A 20,302-nucleotide genomic window follows, 5' to 3' on the forward strand; every position below is an offset into this window, starting at 1 on the left:
TTACCAGGGGTAGATGACTTCCTGAAGGATGCTATTATGCATTTCTTGGCATTTAATTTTAGTCCATGGCTTTGACACTAGTGGTTTGTGCCAACCCTTCCTAGTGAACATTAGATTCAATGAGAGCTCCTAATTTGCAATCATCTGCAAATTTAGTGAGCCAGAGGCCAATGATGTTGACATTGACTTCGGAGGAGTCAATGTCAAAAAGAAGCAGTCCCTGGATGAATCCCTGAGGGACGCTGCTTGTGACTGGCCTCTTTGTAGAGGTGGACTCCCAATTCTATTCTGGGTACTGTCAGTGAGCCAGTTGGCTATCCACTGGGTTACATAAGGGTTTGTACCTAACCTCTTAAGTTTGTCAGCAATGCCCAATTGGGGTATTGTGTTAAATGCCTTGGCAAGGTCAAGGTAGGCAGTGTGAACCATTTTACCCTCATCCATTGCTTTGGTGACCTTTCCAAAGAAGTCCACCAGGTTGAGTAGGCATGACCTGCCCTTGAAACCAAATTGGGTTGGGTCCAGTGTTTGGAGGTTTCCTAAGTCACTACTGATTATTTCCATAACAATTCTTGCCATGGTTTTGTGTATAAGACTAATGAGACTTATGGGTCTGTAATTTTCAATGTCTGTAGTTGGCCCACCTTTGTGCAGAGAGATGACTGTTGCTGTTCTCCATTCATAAGGCACGAAGACTGTGTTGAAGCTACAGTTAAACAGAAATTCCAGAGGGCCTGTTAGATCATGTTTCATGGTACTTGGAAGGCATCCTGGGATACTGTCTGGGACCAGTGTTCTTGCCTTTAGACAGAGCATTAAAGGACCTGTTCCACAGTGATAACAGTGGGAGTTGTATTTCATGGTATTTCCCGATGGAAGGTTGATGGGGAGGAAAGGTGTAAAGTTGGAGCTGAATTTGTCGGCCAGTAGGTTTGCTATTTCTTTTGGCTCAGTATGTATGAGCTGTACTCACAATTGTGTATTGCCTTTGAGGATGGAGACATAGCTAATGAATGCCTTGTGGTTGTCCTTGCCCTGGGATGCCAAATTTACCTCAAATTTGGATTTGGCAGACCTTATTTGCTCTCTGAGTTGTTAGTTTAGTTTGATGAGAGTGCTTTTATCCTGCTGAGCACTCCTAATTTTTGCCATGAATTTCTTCCTTCTGTTATGCAGCCTACTGATTTTGTGATTCCACCAGGGTGGCTTTTTTTTTGAGTTAATGAAGCATAAAGTGGTGTGCATTTAAGTATATCTTTAGAATCACTGTAAAATAAAGCACAGAATGGCTCTTCACCAATTAAGAAAAGAACCTCTAACACAGTTCATGCAAGTTTCTTCAACTCACCACAAAAAAAATTATACTTGGCTGTTCATTTTTGTCTTATATTCTCAGTCAGTATCAGTTATCTTCTACTGTCCTCCAGCTTACCTCCATCACCTGGTCTCAGGATAGTTCCTTTTCTGTACCAAGTGACATTTCCTTCTGGAAAACTCTCCCTTGCTATGCAATCACCAAGCTGCAAGAAATATAAAAAGCTAAATGTAGTTTTTCATGCTATGCTCCTTTTACTTAGCAAATACATCAGTCCATCACAGGGTATGCACAGAGCACATTGAAAAAAACTTCAAAGCAACTTGGCATCATTCTGTCACAAGCGGGTTTTACTAAAATGCATTAATTACTGTACACACCATAATAATCTTACTTCATCAATGAGGAAACATCACTTGGAATGTTCTTCTTAAGCCATTTTGTAAAATTAGCACATTTACAAGCACAGGCGCAAATACTCACTGACAACATATTTTTTATTCACGTACTAGGCTCACTGCTGCAGTATCACATAAAATGTGGGAATTATGCCACAGAGATATTCCCTGTGCAGGGCAAGCCTCTCCCAAACCAAAGACATACATGAAATGTATGGTATAAAAAGGAGAGGCACCTGCACCATCTTCAGTCCCTTTTGGGGTGACTGTGGTGGTCACCAAAAGTGGCAAGAGGAGGAGGTGGGAAGTGGAGTGTGCCTCCATGTAGGTAAAAGACTACTGACAACAAATCTGGGGTTGTTGCAGTCAGAAGGGTAGGTGGAGGGATGGATTCTAAAGCAGTCAGTGATCCTACTACTCAAACAACCACAGTTATGATGAATATAGTCCAGTCACTGCACAATGTTTGTCATGAGATCACTGCTGCACGATCATTAATAATGAGTGGGAACAGTACTAAAGCAGTAGGAACACTGGTCACAGACCTAGTGAAAATGTGCACACATGCTCTTTGGAATGTCCGAGGCAAAGATCAGTATTCTCCTAGAAACTGTACTATACCCGAACAATAATGCATACATTTGTCAAACTGCAGTTAACAAAATATATTGCTTTGCTCTGATTACTAACTCAGGGACACATCATTTTGATTTACTGAAAAAAATACACTGGTTGCCAAATATTAGCAGAGATGCCCTACTAAGAAACACTTATTTTCAAAATAACAAAACATTAGCTGTACCACCACTGCTCACAAGACAGAACACATTACGCTGCCAGAAGAAGCAGTGGTAAAGGGAGTCCGCCAGATCCCATCTGGGTAAACTATAGAAGAGGGAGTCATTTCTAAAACTGACCCTGCCTTATGGAACAAAATTCCACAATTTAAGATGGGTTACAGTTCATTAGTTACAGTGAAGCTGACTGGCATTTGTACCTGACATTGTCAGTGACACTAAATAATGTAGGCCTACGGTATCTGCCTTTAAGCTGCAACAACATTTGTAAATCTGTAGGTGCTATAGGAGTTGTAGTTGCCATTTGATGTACTTAATGTTACATTATTTTGGTCGATTAAGTATGATTTTGATGGCTTGCAATCAACTAATATAATGTCAACAAGTTAAAGTATATTATATAATCACACACACATATATACACATCATCATCCACCCCCTTTTTCACCATTTTCTACATGAGATCAGGGTGTCATGTTAACTGTCATCATCTCTCTCAATTCAATGCCACTCTCCTACCTTATGACTGTCACTGGTCTTTTCTCACACTATCCACTCACTTCTTTGCTGTACACCCTCATTTCCTCTTGCCTTCTTCCTGTCTACCCCAAATTTTCATCAGACTGTCTTCTTCTTTTCTGTACATGTGCTAAAACCACCATAATCTCTTCTCTTTGACCTTGTCTGCAATTGGAGCCACTTTATCTTCTGCTCTGATGTCATTTCTTCGTCTGCCGCAGTGTTAATCCTATCACCAGACTCAAGCAATTTATCTTCATCACCTGTAGCTTCCTCAAATGCTCTGCCTTTCCTCCCCAGTGACATATATCTATATATGTATGTATGGTTTCACTTCATAATCTCGCCGAAATCCAGAATTTCAGCATTTCGAGACCATGAAGCAGAAACTTCAGAGCATATCTCAAATCCGCACTTATGCATTTCCGGTAAGTTACGTGAAGTGTCTGTTTGGGATGGTGTTCAGAATGTCAGGTAAGTGAGTGTATGGGAGCATTTTTCTGACTTGTACGTGTAGGTTAGGTTAGGGAGGTGTAAGTTGAGATGTAAGTGTTGGATGTGTTGGCATTTGTGTGTGTGCGAGGGACTGTAGAATGTCTGTGTGTGATAGTTTTCTTTTTTTTTCACTTTGCGCGATCTCAGAGTTGGTATACATAAGTAGTGGGGTGTGGGGGGAGCAGGGGGTGTGTTTATTTGTTTTGTGGTGTGGTGTGAGCTGTGTGTCCGATGTTCTGGTTTCAGCTTTGTCACTGTTGGTGTTCATAGATTCATAGATTAGTACTAAGCTAACTGCCCTTGTGAACCATTTTAAGCCTAGCCAATTATCCTAAGCCAGGCTTTATACACATTTAACAAATGGGGAAAAAAAAAACCAGTTTCCACAGAAGATCAGTCAGCAGTCACTGTCAGATGTAGTCTCTCTCAGATAAACTTTTCTGAAAAATGTTGATAGTCTAAAGTTTGCACAATTCAAGATCAAGACAGATGCAGTGCTTCTTTTACAATCAGATACATTTGTATACAGGGCTCTAGCAAAATGACTGACTAGAATATATGAACAGCATTTATAGAGACCTCACAAGACTGAGCTCAGCTCCATTAGGTTTTCTTTCTACCTCCTCAAAGACAAGGAAGTTGTTGCAGTTCCTTTCAGGTAAGAATAAATCCAAATGGCATCTGCTGTAAACAGCGTCAGCTCCTATCCCTCACAGGACCTCCCTCTAGATTGCCTCCATTCTGATATATGTACTCTTTCCAGAGTCCTCACAGAACAATGCTCAGACTCTATAGTCACAAACCTGTCATTATAATGTGCTTTAAATAGGCTTTTTTGCAGCTGTCCCTTTAACATTTTCCAGTATACCTACCTGTAATGAGCTACCATCCTTAAAAGGACTCCCTCCCAGTACAGAAATTTTAGTTCAAGGCACTGCAGATGGGCTGTATGCCTAAGGTAGCCCATCTACGGTGAAGTGAAGTGAAAGGGTTGTAGGGTCAGTAGTCACAGAGATAAGTTTGGATTGGTATTCTTCTGTTGGTATAGCTACTGACAATGGGCATGATCCATTACTTAGAGGAACTCCCTGCCCAGCAGGTATTAATTTAAGGCTCGTGAAGGCTCAGTTAATGGCTACAGTTTCATCAATGACCAAGAAGTGCTTCTCACCTTTACTCAGCTTCCTGCTATTATAGTGGATAGGATGCCCCTCCCTATCTACAACCTAAGGTAAGACTGTTCCCATTCCCACCTCAGAGGAATCTGTGCATACTTGGAACTCTAAAAAAAAAAAAAAAAGAAGAAAAAAAAGGGCTGTGAGTATGGGCTATGAGCATGGCACATTTTTTTTTTTTTAGTTACATCAAGACTTGATCTGTAGCATTTGTCCACCACCTTCAATGGAGTTTTAACTTTACTTACAGCTGAGTTCATACATTCGCAGGAGATTACTGGGTTAATGGCTTAAGAGCCCTTACAAGCTACTTTTACCCAATATATGGCCCTAGGGGCAAGAGGATGGCATGGGTTTGTGCCTATGCCTTGAGTATGTTACAGACTGTCCCTTTCCATAAGGGACAAACACGCTGCCCCTGGTTTGAATTTGTGATTCCCCATCCATTGATTCAAACTGCATTTGAGGATGGTCAGGGAAGGGCTCTGCTTAGCTTGAATAGGAAGCCTGTTACAAAGAAGGGGCAATCTCTGAGACACATACATGTCTCTCCGGCATGTTTTATTTGAGTCACTGACTAAGTTCAGATCCCTAGATCGAGTGACCCTCATGCTGTTTGACTTGCAGATGTGTAGCAGCTCCATCAGGGATGAATTTGTGAATGCCTTGCAAGTCAGGCACAAGTCACCTCTTAATGGTCAGTAAGAGACAGAAAAAAGGGATAGGGCTTTTATATTAAACCTTTGAGAGTACTTGCATTTATTTAGTGGCACTGTGGCTCCACGTTCCTGAAAGTCTTGCTGCTTGGTTAAACACTACCATTTGTATAAATATTAATTTTACTAAGTGTAACTGGGTACCCTGGCAGGAGCCTTACAGTAGCTGAATTTAGGTGTTCTGGTGGCAGTAAATCTACCTTATATAGTCAGGGTGGAGGTGGCAGAGGAGTGGGTAAGCTGTGTCAGCCTTTCCCAGGAGAGAGACAGTGTGAGTGTGTGTGAGTGTGTGTGTGAGTGAGTGTGTGTGTGAGTGTGTGTGTGTGTGTGTGTGTGTGTGTGTGTGTGTGTGTGTGTGTGTGTGTGTGTGTGTGTGTGTGTGTGTGTGTGTGTGTGTGTGTGTGAAATCAAATCTTAAAGATAACTGTGTGTGAGAGCTACTTTGAACAGGGACACTGAGAGCACTGATTCCACAGACAGGGTGGTGGAGGACTTGGCTTAGAACACCCGGCTAAGGACTCAGCTCTTCAGTGGCCAGTGGGGGGAGTCTTGTTTGTGGCCTGGAGAGAAAGCCCAGCCCCAGTACTGGAGTGTGCATTCCCTGTGTGCTCTTAAGGGAAACTAGTTGGTGCAGAGGGTTGCATCTGAAAATATTGTACCTGTCTATTTTTCACACAGTGAACGTTCCCCGCTGGTGTCAGTGGTCAGGACTGAGGCACCATCTACAATTAATTCTACACATTGTTGGGTGTTGCCCTTAAGATTGTAGATAGAATTGAAAAATGCCTTATGGCTATCCTTAGCTTTGGAAGCTATTTTTAGCTCAAAGTCTGCTTTCAGAGACTTGACTTGTTCCCTGATTCACTTGTTTAGACTGAGGGACTTTTTTGCTCTGTTGTGCACATTCCTTCTTACCACTTGACAGGATTTTCTTTTTGTTGTACAATCCATGGTACTACCATTTCCATGTAGTTGTTTATATGGTCAAACAGGGCTTTTGTGTATGCTTCCACAAAGCTTTCTGTGTTTTCTGGATTTGGGGGAGCTTGGAAACTAGCTATGCCATCACTCAAAAGGGAGTAATTTACCTTAGAGAAGTTCTTAAAAGTTTTTGGAATTAGGTGGATGAACTAGTTTTACCTTTATTTCAAGGGTAACAACTTTGTAATCTGATCTTACCAGTGAGGACGTAACATTGAGGAGGTGCAGAGATATCCCATATTTGTGAGTACCAGATATAGGATAGTTCTTCTCCTAGTGGGAGTGCAGACAAGCTGCTCCAGGGCATTTGAATTTACAAAGTCAAGAAATCTTTGGGCCTGCATTTTAGTGGTCGTGTATGCTTCCCAGTTAATGAAGGGGGTAATTAAAATCACTCATGAGTATGTTACTGGGCTGGATGGTGAGTGATTTTAGTACCTTCAGGTATGATGTATGGGTTTCCTGGTTCACAGCGTGGGAACTGCAGCTAGCAAGAATATGGCAATGGATTTTTCCCATGGTTAGTTGGATATGGAGTAGCTCAAGCATGTCATATTGTTTGACTAGCCTTGAGGGGTGCTTATCATTTATGTAGATAGATACACCTCCACCACCTTTTGCTCTTTCCTGTAGCTCTTTTATGTTAAGTGGATGTTCAGAACGTATGAAAGGCATTAAAGCCATGCACTGCTGGAGTGCCTTATGTGGCTTTGAACCATGGTTTCAGTAACTGCACAGGTGTCAGCATTCTCCAAGGTGAGGAGAGCTTCTAGGGAGTGAAGTTTCTTTGTTTAGACTCCTACTATTGAGTAGTAACACCTTTAGCTTGTCCTGAGTAGCTTTTGTTATTTTGGAAGGGTTGTCTGATTAGCAAGGCCTAAAAAAGGCACTATAGGGGTGGATAATGTTTTGGTAAATATCTGAAAGACTAGAGGTGACAGGTGAAGACCATCCCTGTCAAAGCAGCACAGCCTGTCAACCATGTCTTCCCAGGCTGACAAGTATTGGGCTCCTTTGAAATTACACCAGTAGCAAAGCCAATTGTTAAAGTTGATCATTTTGTGCTGGTATTCTGGCATCATCCTTGGAGATGGTAGAATGCTGCTGAATTCTAGGCTCATACCTGCCTGTGACACAGATTCTCAGAGATCAATTATGTGTCTGTTCATATGGTTTATGGAGGTATGTTCTCAGGTCTTTCATCCCCACATGGACTATGACTAAGTCATACTGGTACTTAGGGGCAACTGACCTGAGTGCTTGCATGACCTGGCAGTTCCTTTCCCCTGAAAGGCAATTAATTGTAACCTTCTCCTTATCCAGGTTGGTAAGAATGAAATCGCTCACAATGAAGCCTCCTATGACTAGAATATTCGGTTGTGGAGTATTTTGAGCTATGGGCTTGATATTTGAGACGCAATGAGATGTGGCTTTATGTGTTATGATAGGAACTGTCTTGGGTGTGTGCATTAAGAGTATTCTGAGGTCTGTGCTTGAGAGGCCTTTGAGGTTTGGGTAAATTACATGTGAGTACCTCTGCATATGTGGGTCGGTGTGTGTGGTTCTTTGTGGGTGCTGTGAGTGATGTGTATGAGTCGCCAACAACCTGTTTGTTGCTTCGTGTGTCTGTATGTGAGAGTCTAGCCTCCAGTTTCAATGTGCAACCACATCTCTCCCATACTGTGCATTTATCTGTTTGAGAATTAAGTGGTTGTCAATTTATATAAGGCAATTGTTAAATTGCCCTAGGATGCCCATGTCCAGCAAGCTGGATGCAGAGATAGCAAGTAAGTGCCTATCCATGGTTGCAGATCCTAATGTGTACTTGCAAGAAATAAGAGTGGTGTGTATCTGTCACTGCATGATGGAAATATGCTTACTCTGTGTAATCTACAGCCAACATAACCAGTGATAATGCGTAGTGCCCAAACCAGCTGCTCTCTGAGCAGCGGATAGTCCTGGGTGATATAATAAGGTAAGGTAGGCCTACATTGCCCTAACTAAATGCATAAATGTTGCTTACCACATAAACTAGTTGCTCCACGAGTAATGCAGGACTGAGGTAAATTTCTGAGGTGTTTTTTATGAGAAATTTCAACTTCTGGTGATTGCGGACATACAAGGCATCAGTTCCCGCTCCTGTGCAAACAGCAGCTTTGCACAAATGTGAGGTTTATATATGATCAGAAAAAAGGAAGTTTTATGCTAGCTATGCCCTAAGGTCAATCAGTAAGCACACAATAAGCTTCCCACCAGCAAGTCCCAACTCAGACAGATGAAATCAGCCTTCTCCTGCCACAAGAGTGCAGACTTTGATTCTCTTAAAGTAAAATGACTGGTCTGGAGCCCAAATGCTAAGGAAGCAGAAACAGATGCTTAATACTACCCAAGAAACACAAGGTACAATGTTTACAGTGCAGAACATCAGCCCTTACAGCAGTTTGAAAATGCAACTTTAAAGAAGTGCAAAAAAACAATAGCACAGCATAGTGAAAATAAGCAAGGCAAGTGTAAAATTATACAATTTCATTTGTCGTGCCAAGGATGGCTTCAAATGCAAGCAAAATCTTTCAAAGTATATGGCATCATAGCCAAACAATGAACAGCTCTGTCTAAATGAGCCAAGATCCATGCAAATGAGAGGCTTATATATAATCAGAAAAAAGCAGGTTTTACACTAACTATGCCTTAAGACCATTCAAGTAAGCAAACAGTGAGCTTGCCCCTAGCAATTCCTAGCTCAAATAGGTAAAATCAGCCCTCTCCTGCCACAAGAGTGCATACTTTAACCTTCTTAAAGTAATATGACTGGTTTGGAGCCCAAGTGTTAAGGACCCAGAAATAGATGGCTAATACTAACTAAGAAACACTAGATACAGTTTAAATGCAGAACAGCAACCCTTACAGCAGTTTGAAAATGCAACTTTAAAGAATTGAAAAAAAAATTAATAAATAACCATCACAGTAATCCTTCACAGTATAAGGAAGATATTGTTTCTAGACGTTTGCATCTATACAAGACACTGTCACAGTGTGCACCACCATGCAAATGAGACCAACACTAGAATTACAGAAAACTGACTACTGGGACCTCTGGCCAATAAAATGACTATACTTGGGAGTAATTTTTTTTTTTTTTTTTGGGGGTGTGCTTCCCAAGTCGGACAGACCAGGCAAGCACTAAATGAATATCCCAGTCCCCGTAATGTAAAAGCACAGAAAAGAGTGTCCAGTGTGAAATGCCACTACAAACAACCTTAAACTTGAAGAAAGGCAATAGGTATTTCAAGATAACAGCAGTGTACTTTAAACAGCTTATAAAAGTGTGATTATTCAATAAAAGTACTTTGCTTTGTAGAAATGTGTAGAATTTCTACATGCATCAAAAACAAGGTGAGATGATTAATAAGCTCTCCAGCCAATAAAACAACTAAAAGCAGGAATCTCTAGTGTGTTTCTCCACTGTATAAAAACCAGGATACCACCCACTGCTACTAGATGGAAAATTCTCTGTCTTCTTTATGTGAAAATACAGAAAAGAGCTTGCTGGAGTGTAAAAATACACCACTTTATTCAACAGCTAGTTAGGTAATGTATTCACAGCATGTAAATCAGTAGAATAGGCAAGATGCATTTTTTTTTCAAAATAAGCACAAGGAAAGGCAAATCAATAATTCAAGATATCAACAACAGTATAGAAAGGGAGGAGCTTATAAAGCTCAATTTACAGTAAGGGTGGGCAGCATAAAAATCACCAAGTTTAAAAAGCTGATCAAGGAATGGGATGGTGGGTGGGAAAAATAACTAGTAAGAAACTCACCAACAGTGCCTGCAGTTTTTGCGACTTATCAGAAAAGATAAGGCCACAGGTATACTCTGTATCTAGGTATCACTCAAAAAAGAAATTAACCAATGAAAAAAGCATGTGAAATGTGCAGCCTAGGTAATTTAAATGTCTATCTGCCTCACAGAACAAAAATACTAAGCCAAGAAGATTTCCCAAAACAGAAAATAAAGTGGAAAAGGGAAAATAGAAAGCAACTCTATCAGTTTAAGCAACTCACAATAAGAAAAAAAAAAGATGACTTTCCCCACCAGCAGATTGATGCCAACAGTGCTTGTAGTTTTTCCATGGCTTGATTATCACAGAAAAGATTAAACCACAGGTATACTCTGTGTATTCTGGGTATTACTCAAAAAACAAATTAACCAATGTAAAAATGTATATGAAATGTGCAGCATAGGTAATTTAAGCGTTTATCTGTCATACAGAACAAAATATCAGACCAAGAAGATTTCTCAAAACAGAAAACAAAATGGAACAGGTAAACAGAAAGCAGATATATCAGTTTAAGCTACTGAAAAACAAAACAAAAAAATAGATTACTTTCCTCACCAGAGGGGAGTCACCAACAATGCTTGTAGTTCTTACAGGTCTCGAGTTTTACCGGACTGCATGCTATCAAAATCAGGAACAAACTTTAGTAATAGTTAGCCAGATCCCAAAAGACCTTAATTTGCTTTTCAGTGGTAGGCATGGGCCATTTTTTTCACCTTGTGTTTTCACAAACTTTTTCCTATTACAAAATTCTAAATAGTGACCTTTCACCATACTAACCTGCAATTTGATGGGTTAAACAGCAGTCCAGCTTGAAGTAGAGAATTTAAAATCTTGAACTTTGGATAGACAGGATTCCCCAATCTTCTGAGGCTATTACAATGTCTATCCAAGTAAGCTTCTGCCTACTTGGTGTGGGACTTAAGGATTCTGTCCCTCAGCTTCTGAAGCAATGCAGATATTCCAAGGAGACCAAAAGGTAGCAATCTATAGCATAACAGCCCACTTCATGTGCAAAATGCCACTGTTGCCTTAACATCGAGGGTTACAGGAATTTGTCAATAGTGTCTGATTATGTCAGAAATGGACATAAACTTGGCTTTGTACAACTTCTCTATCAATTTGTCCACTCAAGGCATGAGATATGAATCAAATTTAGCTTTCTAAAGTCATTCTAAAATCTTACAAATCAACAGGTTTGAAGATCAAGATGATGAGATTGTTTTCTATCACTCTGATATTCTTCCATAACTTCAAGATAAAAGCAATTCCTCTTACTTCATCCCTAACTGCTTAGCATTTGAACTTTGCTACTGTTATGGTTTTGAATTTTCTTTTTCTCCACGCATAGTTAACAAGTTGTGCTGAATTAAACCAGTTTTACCAGGATACAGTTTTATTCCTAAGCACAAATTATTTCACTTCTAGCTTCTGAGAACCTGACAATTTCTCTCCTACATTGATATCCAAAACCAAAGGGTAAAAAAGGTCACAAAGACAAACCACTCAGTAAAAATTACAAAAAAGACCCAGCCACGCTAGCATCTACACTATGGAACCCCAACTTCCTCTGCAAAAAATTACTAGAGAAATTTCACTTTCCCTCCATGGTTGAGAAAATTCATAAAGTACAAGTATGCTGTCTACCTTTTCCCACCCCAGTTCTCTCTCCTTAGAGTTCACTTCACTTCACTTACTTTATCACTTCAAGAAGGACTTACCACTTTACAAGAATATTGTTTTCTGCAGAGGGTACGTGTACAACTGAACTACCTCGTGGTTTGATGTCAAATGAGCGTTTCTTTCATATGCTCTCTTTTGTGCCTGGTGTGCCTTCTCCGTATCATGTATGTGTATAGACATTACAGGTTTTGATGGTAACCATTTGACACTGGTCTATGTTCTTCACAACAGCTGTGCAAAAGATTACGTGCAAAACCCTTGCTTTCACCTCTCATTACTCTCATTACAAGTGTTATAAATGCTATGCAATTAACTGTTCTTCCTCTTTGCTATCTCTAATAGGTCATTTACTAGCTTAAAGTACTGATATGTAGTGGGCCTGGAGTTCATATCACTACACATCTAATGTCTATGTTCTCTCTCTGGTTCTACTTACTGCACCATTTTCCCACTGAGCTTTTGTGAAATTGGCATGACTTATCTGGAGGTCAACCAAGTGATTATTTTTCTCATTATTCTGGTCTGAAGTGGGGGTTGCAACTTTTCCTTTATATACAGAGGCACAAGTTTTTATCTTCATCAAGTTAATCCACTAAAAACAAACTCATGAAAATACTTTTCTTCCACTGGGGGGGGGGGGCACTATATGCTTCCTTTTCTCTTCCTCAAGGATGTTTTTACGAGTAGTGTTTCTGTTTCTTATTATATATCTGCTTTGTTATACCATAAAGAAGATTAAGAGTCTACAGGTTGCCCTTTTTATTTTCCTTGAATATGAGACCCATCAGTTCTTTCCTCAATTTCTAGTCCCTCTTTCCTCTAAGTGTATTCTAAATTAGGTTTTCTTCTCTGTCAGTTCCTACATAGACTTCTAAGTTTGAGTTTAAGTTAAAAAAAAAAAAAGAAAAAAAAGAACTTACAACTTTTTAACTTTTTGTAGTAAAACTCATAGTCCCTTGTTAATTTCCACACTGACTTCCTTCTCTGTTTTAACAGGAGTATTTTTATAGGTGCTAAATTTACCTAACCCTTCCACTCATGGCCTAATCTTAGCTGCTTCTGTGTCTTCTAGCTTTGTATTTTTCCCTTTATAAGACATGTGCAGCTCTAGTAGTATATCCAACATTTCCGCCATTACTTCAACACTTCTTTAGTCTGGGGAAATTCTTGACCAGTGAGTACACCAAGAGACAACTTAAGGCACAAAGCTACAGGATATAAAACTTTATGCAGCAGAGTCTTGTTCTACAGGGTAGTCCCTCTTGTCTCCTCATACACATATCACTTCAATTTTATACTTACTAGTTTTCTCCTTACAAACACATTGTGATATAATCAATGTACTCAAGCTTGCTGAATACAACAATCTTTTCAATTATTTCCCTTTTATGACAACAGTATATTTCATCAAGTGTGCTCCCTGTGCAATGACAGAATGCAGTCTTCCCACTTTTAAAGTATTAACAGTTCAACGTTATCACAATCCACCGATTCATTTTCAGGAATGCTTCATTTAACAGATTGCTAAATACTTTTATCATTTTTTTCACGGGTATAATATTGCTACCGTTTGTACTGCTGTCATTGGCTACATCTCATTTTTAGTAAACTTAAAAATAAATTTCTCACAGGAGGCAAAGAAGCATACTTAGGTGAAGTCTTATTACTAGCCATTTGTGCACTAGTCTTAGAACCTGCATCTGGACTTAGCATCAACTGCTGCAAAAGCTAGCTGTTCAGAAGACTTTGGGCCTTTTTCAGCTACCTACCATAAGTTACTAGAGAAGTTTACTTTTATTATTTAATATGAATTACCAGCCATGGTTTCCAATCATTTTAAAATCAGCCATTTGCGATATTGCATGTCTGGCCATATAAAATGTCTAGTTATGAAACTTCTGGGACTATGTGAAGATCTACTCTTTGTCAAATTCTGTTTATGGAAGTCAGAGGTATTGGCCTAGTCTGAGGCCATTTCTCCCTATCTGTATACATTTCAAGAGCAATTATTAAACCAAGAGGTAATTCTTAAAGACAAAGCTTTGATATGTTATTGTTATAAACTAATTTCTGTTCTGCAGCACTTGCAGAGAAAAATTTACCATGTACTACTTTTTCCATCAAAGGAATACTGTCATAACCTCCAAACTGCAGACTGGATGTATGTCAGGTCATACGAGTCAGAAGAACTGCCTTTAGCCAAGATTAAAGGGGCCTTCCCAATTCTGATGACGGCTCAGAGTGATGTCCTTTGTGCCAACTACCTGATGTGGCTCTGTGTATATGTTATGTGAAAAGTCAACCCAGTTACCTGGAATCCAGATTCTGTGGAAGAATCTCCTGCCTTTCTTGATGCTCCTGCTGGTGTTTTCATCCTACTGATGTGGCCATTCCTCATGACAACCCAGATGACAGTGCTGACCAAGTATTACAAGCACCACTTAGCTGATAACTAACGACCAAGAGACCACCTAATGACAGGAGGAATCAAGTTTTATTCCCCAAGGTGGACTCCCTTCTGAGTCAGCAAGTTCTTTCCTCATTTAGAGTTTTGACAGTGATAAAACTACATCTGTTAAAGACAAAATTCCTACCTGTTCATTTCATATGCAGCCAGCTCTCTCTTTTGTATTTCAAAAACAAGTGGATCTGGCTTTGAGCTACTGTTGGTCATTCTCCAAATGCTATCATATCTTTATTTTATTCTTTGTTAAAAATTAAATATGGTTTCCACAGGATGACATAACCTCCTGAACTATAAATAAGAACAAAATTAAAAAATGCTATTTGTAAACTCTCCCAGTGATCTGAGAATGCAACAGCAACATAATGATTAGATATGTGTGAAGAGCCAAGTCAGTGTAACTTACTCTTCCAACTAACTAGACTGGTGCCTGCTTCCCCAGTGTATTTTCCCTACTTGCTGCAGAGACTATCAATAGTCACATGTTGTGAAATGTTCCATTGATGGGCATCCTCAGTTTAAGTTCACCCTGAAGATAATGTAATTGCCCGGTATGTTCACAAAAGGCATAATAAAAAAGCCATTCCTATCATATCAGCAGCCTGCAACTTGTCAAAAAAGTAGCCTAAGCTGTCTCTGATTCTTAATACAAATGTATCCCACTATGGCAAGGCAAAGCTCGAGAGTTTCCTTTATTCTACTGTTACAGAGAATAATGGGGTCTGTCTGAATTAAAAAGTGCAAACTAAGATGGGGACAGAATGAATCCAACATCACTTTAGAGAGAATCTGAAAGGTTACATTAGAAACACTGGCCTCTTTACCTAAAGGCACAGTAATGTAGCAACACTGTTGCACTGGTGACCATGCAAACAATACAACAACCACAGAGCACTGGAGAAAAGGTTGAAGCTTATATTATATGAGATTACCCATTACCAAACAATTAAAAGAAAATAGATGGCAGAAAATTAGATATAGTAGTCCAGGAAAAAAGAACAGAAAAGTAACACTGATAACTGGAAATTGCTACACCCAGTGATCACAATGTCTTACATACACAGAAAGTAATAAAATACCAGGATTTGTAGGCACAAATGAGAGTAAAGTGGAAGGATACTAAGACTGTTCTAATAGTTGTTGTTTTCTTTCGGCTTTTCCCGGTTAGGGGTCGCCACAGCGGAACTCCGGTCTGCTAATGATTGGCAGTCGATTTTTATGGTGCCGAGGTGCCAGCCTGACACCCAACCTGTTCTAATAGTAGTAAGTCTAAAAAAAGAATTTACAGTCCGATTTAGATATGATACTGAGGATCTATATTATATAGACAGAAAACAAAGTGTCGAATGCTCACGAGTGTAAATGCAGAAATTTGAAATCGCTATTTTGGGGGGGGGGGCTGCGCCCCCAACACCCCCCACTAAATATATACTCCAAGTTTGAGATCGCACTACAGTGAGGAAAGAGCAAATATTCCAATCCTCACTGTACTGCGATCCAAAAAATAAACATCGAGTTCCTGCATTTATGCTCATGTGAGCATTCGACATTTTGACTTTTCGTATCTAAAGTAGACCCGATACTGATACATGTAACTCTGTATGAATTACAGCAGGTGTGAACTCTGGTTACATTGCAGGTGCTGTGAAGACCACTTCTGTCAAACATCAAAGACAAACAATACTGATTTCATGAACTTTAATCATAGCCTGACGTAGGAATGGGGTCCATTCCAATCAAGGTATTAGAAACCCAAAAGACTTAAGACAAATTAAACCTGAAGAAACACTGTGGAGATAGAACTGATGTTATGACATGAGAGATTTCAGGGGTGGGGGTTGGGGGGCAAAACCAAAACTGTGGCAACAAAAGCTGATACAAAGTAGTAGAATTCTTAATACAAATCACAGCAGACTCTTGGAATTGTGCCATGGTTTGTATTTTGAAGGTGGATTAGGATCTTATAGATGGCTGTAGAAAGACCAGTTGGGCATTTGCTATGTTGGTTGTACAATACCTGCTATCAGGCACATCAGTTTACACAATAAAAGTCCAAAAATATGAGGCTTGTTGCGGAGTGGCCAAACATTTCATTACTTCAGACTTGTAAATCAAAGACTGATTTGGATGCTGGAAATATGAACTTGGGACAATGCTAATTCTGACGTCCACAGTCTATGGGAAATTTTGGGCAATGGTACATTTGGTACTATGATCAGTCAGCTGTTGAAATGACTGCAACGAGAAGTATTCTGCTGTAAAACAGAATGATTTTTGCTTGCTTCTATAAGGACAGATACATGATGGTGGGCTAAGAATGCTGTTTTTATATTCCGCATAAAGAACCAAGTATTATAAGTCAGTTATAAATTATTTCAGGAAGTAATTAACAAGAGTTCTTCCACCTGAAGATCAACAGAAAGCCCGGTTTAAACAGTCTGTTTTCAGGATGGGATAGTATGTTTTGAAAATGTTAGCTTTGATCTATACTATTTTATATTTAATAATTATGCACAACTATATACTTTAAAAGTATTATTCAACATATCTACACAATGCCTGATAAAAGTATACAAATCATCTTTCAGGAAAAACAAAATATGCTGAATTATTAATTTAATAACTATAAATAAGAGTACAAGAGACTTGATAAAACTGAAGTATGGTAAAATGACATGTGAAGTGACAAAAGTGGAGGTGTTGTGCAGAATAAAAAATAAAATCAGAGGCAAAGTCATATTAAATCAAAATGGATTCTGCAGTATGTGTTAGAGTTATGCCTTGTTCCTGGGAAATGATGCAGCATTTCTTGTAGAGGGTGTCTTCAGCTAGATCAAAGTAAAACTTGCATCATGAAGGGGAATGGAATGTGATAAGATGTATGAAAATTTGTTGTAAGCATTAACTGACCTAGTGTGTAAAGTTTGTATTGGCCATCTGTACACAGAATGCTTTTATATGGACTTTTTCGTTGTTCCTACAAATACCAGTGTTTTTCTTTGTTCATAGAGGCTTTAGCATATTTATCTAACCTCCCCAGAAATGACTGTAACAAAATCCTGTACTGTTAAAAAAATAATTTTGTCTCTCTATTTTGATTTTTCCCTAACAGTATAAATGGCATTAAGGTCAAAATGTCAAGTCTGAAACACTAAAAATACTGACACTTAAAAATTCTAATTTTAATACTAATAACACATAAAAAATATATTAGCAATCACTGAATAAACCCTCTAAAACATTCTGAAACAATTTTCTATTACATTACTGAATGTTGGCATTAAGAGTTAAAATGTTAACCAGAGAATGCTTCTGTTCATAGGTAAGTACCACGTTAGTTGCCCTTGTAGGTCATTCTTAAGCCTAGCTATTTTCTCTTGCAAAGAGTGAGAGTCAAACCCTGGACACTAGCCTTGACAGGTAAACATCTTAACCATTATACCAACCCCCATCCCCCAAATAATATCTTGCAAAGAAATGCCTGGGTTTCACTCCCCAAATGTGCAGCTGAATGACATATTTTTTGTAAGAACCTTTATGGGCACGGTGTTTCCAGGCTGGGTTTGCAAACAAAATGCACTTAAGCTTAGTAAGTCTTACTTTATAACAAGTGTTTCAAAAAAAAAATACAAAACCACAACTCATTTTAGAATATGGTTTGGACAACAAGGGATAGGCTGATGAAAGCACTTACAATCAACTCATTGTAGAAGTATTTGTTCATTTACTTAGCCATTCACCTCTGTGTTAACAGGCTAAGGCCATCATCAAAAAAAGTCATCTTTCCAAGGTGACCCTGTATTTCTAATCCAATCATGTGATTTTTAGTTATACAATATGCAAAGCAGGGTATGAATCACACACAGATCTACAGAAACACATAATAAACTTTCTATAAATGTATTACTATTTTATACACAGAGTCATCCATGCCATTTTCCCAGCTCTCGTGATTCTTATCCCTATTCTGTTTAAGTGACATAGTGGTAAATGCATTACATCAATTACCATTAAGCAACACGCTGGCAGGTTAGTTCACACAAATTGTCTTCCTTTGTTCTGTATATTTTGTCAGTTAAATAAAAAAGTATATTATTTGTCAAAGTGAATATACTGACAAGACATGATGAGTGCACAACCTTTCAATCAGTGGTGATATAATAAAATGTCCTGCTACTGGCTGAAAAGTCAAAGAAACAGTCTATACTGTAACAGATGGAATGAAGACATCACAGTAGAAATCAAACACTAAAAAATCCATTGCCAAAGAACCAGAAACCAATATTTATTGCAAAGCTTTCGGGTCACAAACACCCTTCCTCAGTGCTACTATTATAAGAATGAAAAATCCAACATTTAAATAGGAGGAATTTTAGTGTTAGATTTCTACTGGCTGAACAGTAACAGTACATGCAGCAACATAAATTCAACGAGTGAAAACGAGAACAAACCTCAGTCAAAAATTTAATGAGTGAACACCAAAACAAACTTTATTTATTTACATTTGTTAGCCGGGTTTGCCCATCTGGGCTTGTGGCCCAATTTCAGTGGAGACTCGAGGAGAAAAGCTCCAGTAGTACATTTTTAAACAAGTACAATTTTAAACAATATTGATATAATAGCAGTTATAGCAAAAGGATTCACATATGTTGGGTTGGGTCTACCTGAAAACACCGAAAGTCCACAACGCCGATAACAAGAACACCGACACTGGAAGATCGACAACGGAGATGACCAAAGTTGAGAATCCCGATGCTGAGAACACCCACGTGGTTAAGGTAACTGTGCGATAGGGACAGACGTTAGGGTCAGGGTGTGGGTAAGGTAAGTGTGTCATAGTGATGGAAGTTACGGTAGGGTGCAGGTCAGGTAAGTGTGCAATAGTGATGGGGTTTAGGGGCGGGTTAAGTGAGTTAGGGTTAGGGTGCAGGTAAGGGTAAGTGTGCAACAGTGACAGACTTACAGGTTAGGGGCGGATTAAGTGAGTTATGGTTAGGGTGCGGGTAAGGTAAGTGTGTGATAGTGACGGACCTTAGGGTTAGGGTTTGGGTTAAGATTAGTGCACAGATAGTTGTGCATGTAAGGTTTAGTGTAGGTTTGTAAGGTTTTTGGTGTGCTTGTGTTGTGTGTGTGCTTTTCAGGAAAGGTATTTGTTTTGTTGATTGTCGGGATTGTGGTTTGTCAGGCATGTGAAGTTTTGTGTTTTTGAACTTTTGGTTTTGTCGTGTCGGTTATTTCGTTGCCGGTGTTTTGGCGTGTTGGCGTTATCAGGTAGACCCGTTGGGTTACATGCATAAAGTTAAAGTTGCATTAAAAAGAAGCTAAGTAACACTTTTACATTGATATAGTTCAATAGGTCAACAATAAAAATTTTGTTTGTATAAAATTATGCAAATGCATAGTAGACACATTAGAGAGAGAGGTGTAATGAGGTACTAAGTATGGTCCTTTTGAGGGTACATAAAGGGAAGGAAGACTAGGTGGGGTCATGGGAAGGGTAGGTTCTGGAATTGAGAAAATGAGCTTTTAGTTAATTTTTAAAGTGTGAGGTGTAGGAGATTGAACGTAAGTCAAGGGGAAGTTTGTTCCAAGCATGGGCAAGGGAGTGTTTGTACAGTAGTTTGCCTACTGACCTTTTTGGGTGGTAGATATAAAGTAATTGTTGGTTAGAAGTGCAGAGAGTCCGGGATGGGATGTAGATGGAGACTAAGGAAGATAGAGATGGACAGAAGGAGGGTTTATAAAGAATAGAGTGTAGCATATGAAATTGATAAGATAGCAGAAATTGGGGAAGTTCAAGTCATTGAAGAGAGTTTAAAGAAAAGCAGTGGTGTGAGTTGTATGGGGAGTTAGTAATGAATCTGGCTATTTTACAGTAAGTCTGTTGGAGTTTGTTTAGAGTGGAGGCCTGGATATTGGTA

General features: G+C 39.2%; 1 protein-coding gene across 1 annotated transcript in view; it reads right to left on the reverse strand.

Annotated features, from left to right (window-relative positions):
* Positions 1-20,302, reverse strand: part of ALCAM (activated leukocyte cell adhesion molecule) — a gene marked incomplete in the record, with an annotated part of 1,355,533 nt that overhangs the window by 767,212 nt on the left and 568,019 nt on the right. The window contains 1 exon segment of the mRNA XM_044071096.1: positions 1,433-1,520. Coding sequence (XP_043927031.1) covers positions 1,433-1,520 — 88 coding nt within the window.

This window comes from Protopterus annectens, chromosome 5.part0, assembly GCF_019279795.1.
Source record: "Protopterus annectens isolate FY-2018-M chromosome 5.part0, PAN1.0, whole genome shotgun sequence".
Classification (NCBI taxonomy): Eukaryota; Metazoa; Chordata; order Ceratodontiformes; family Protopteridae; genus Protopterus; species Protopterus annectens.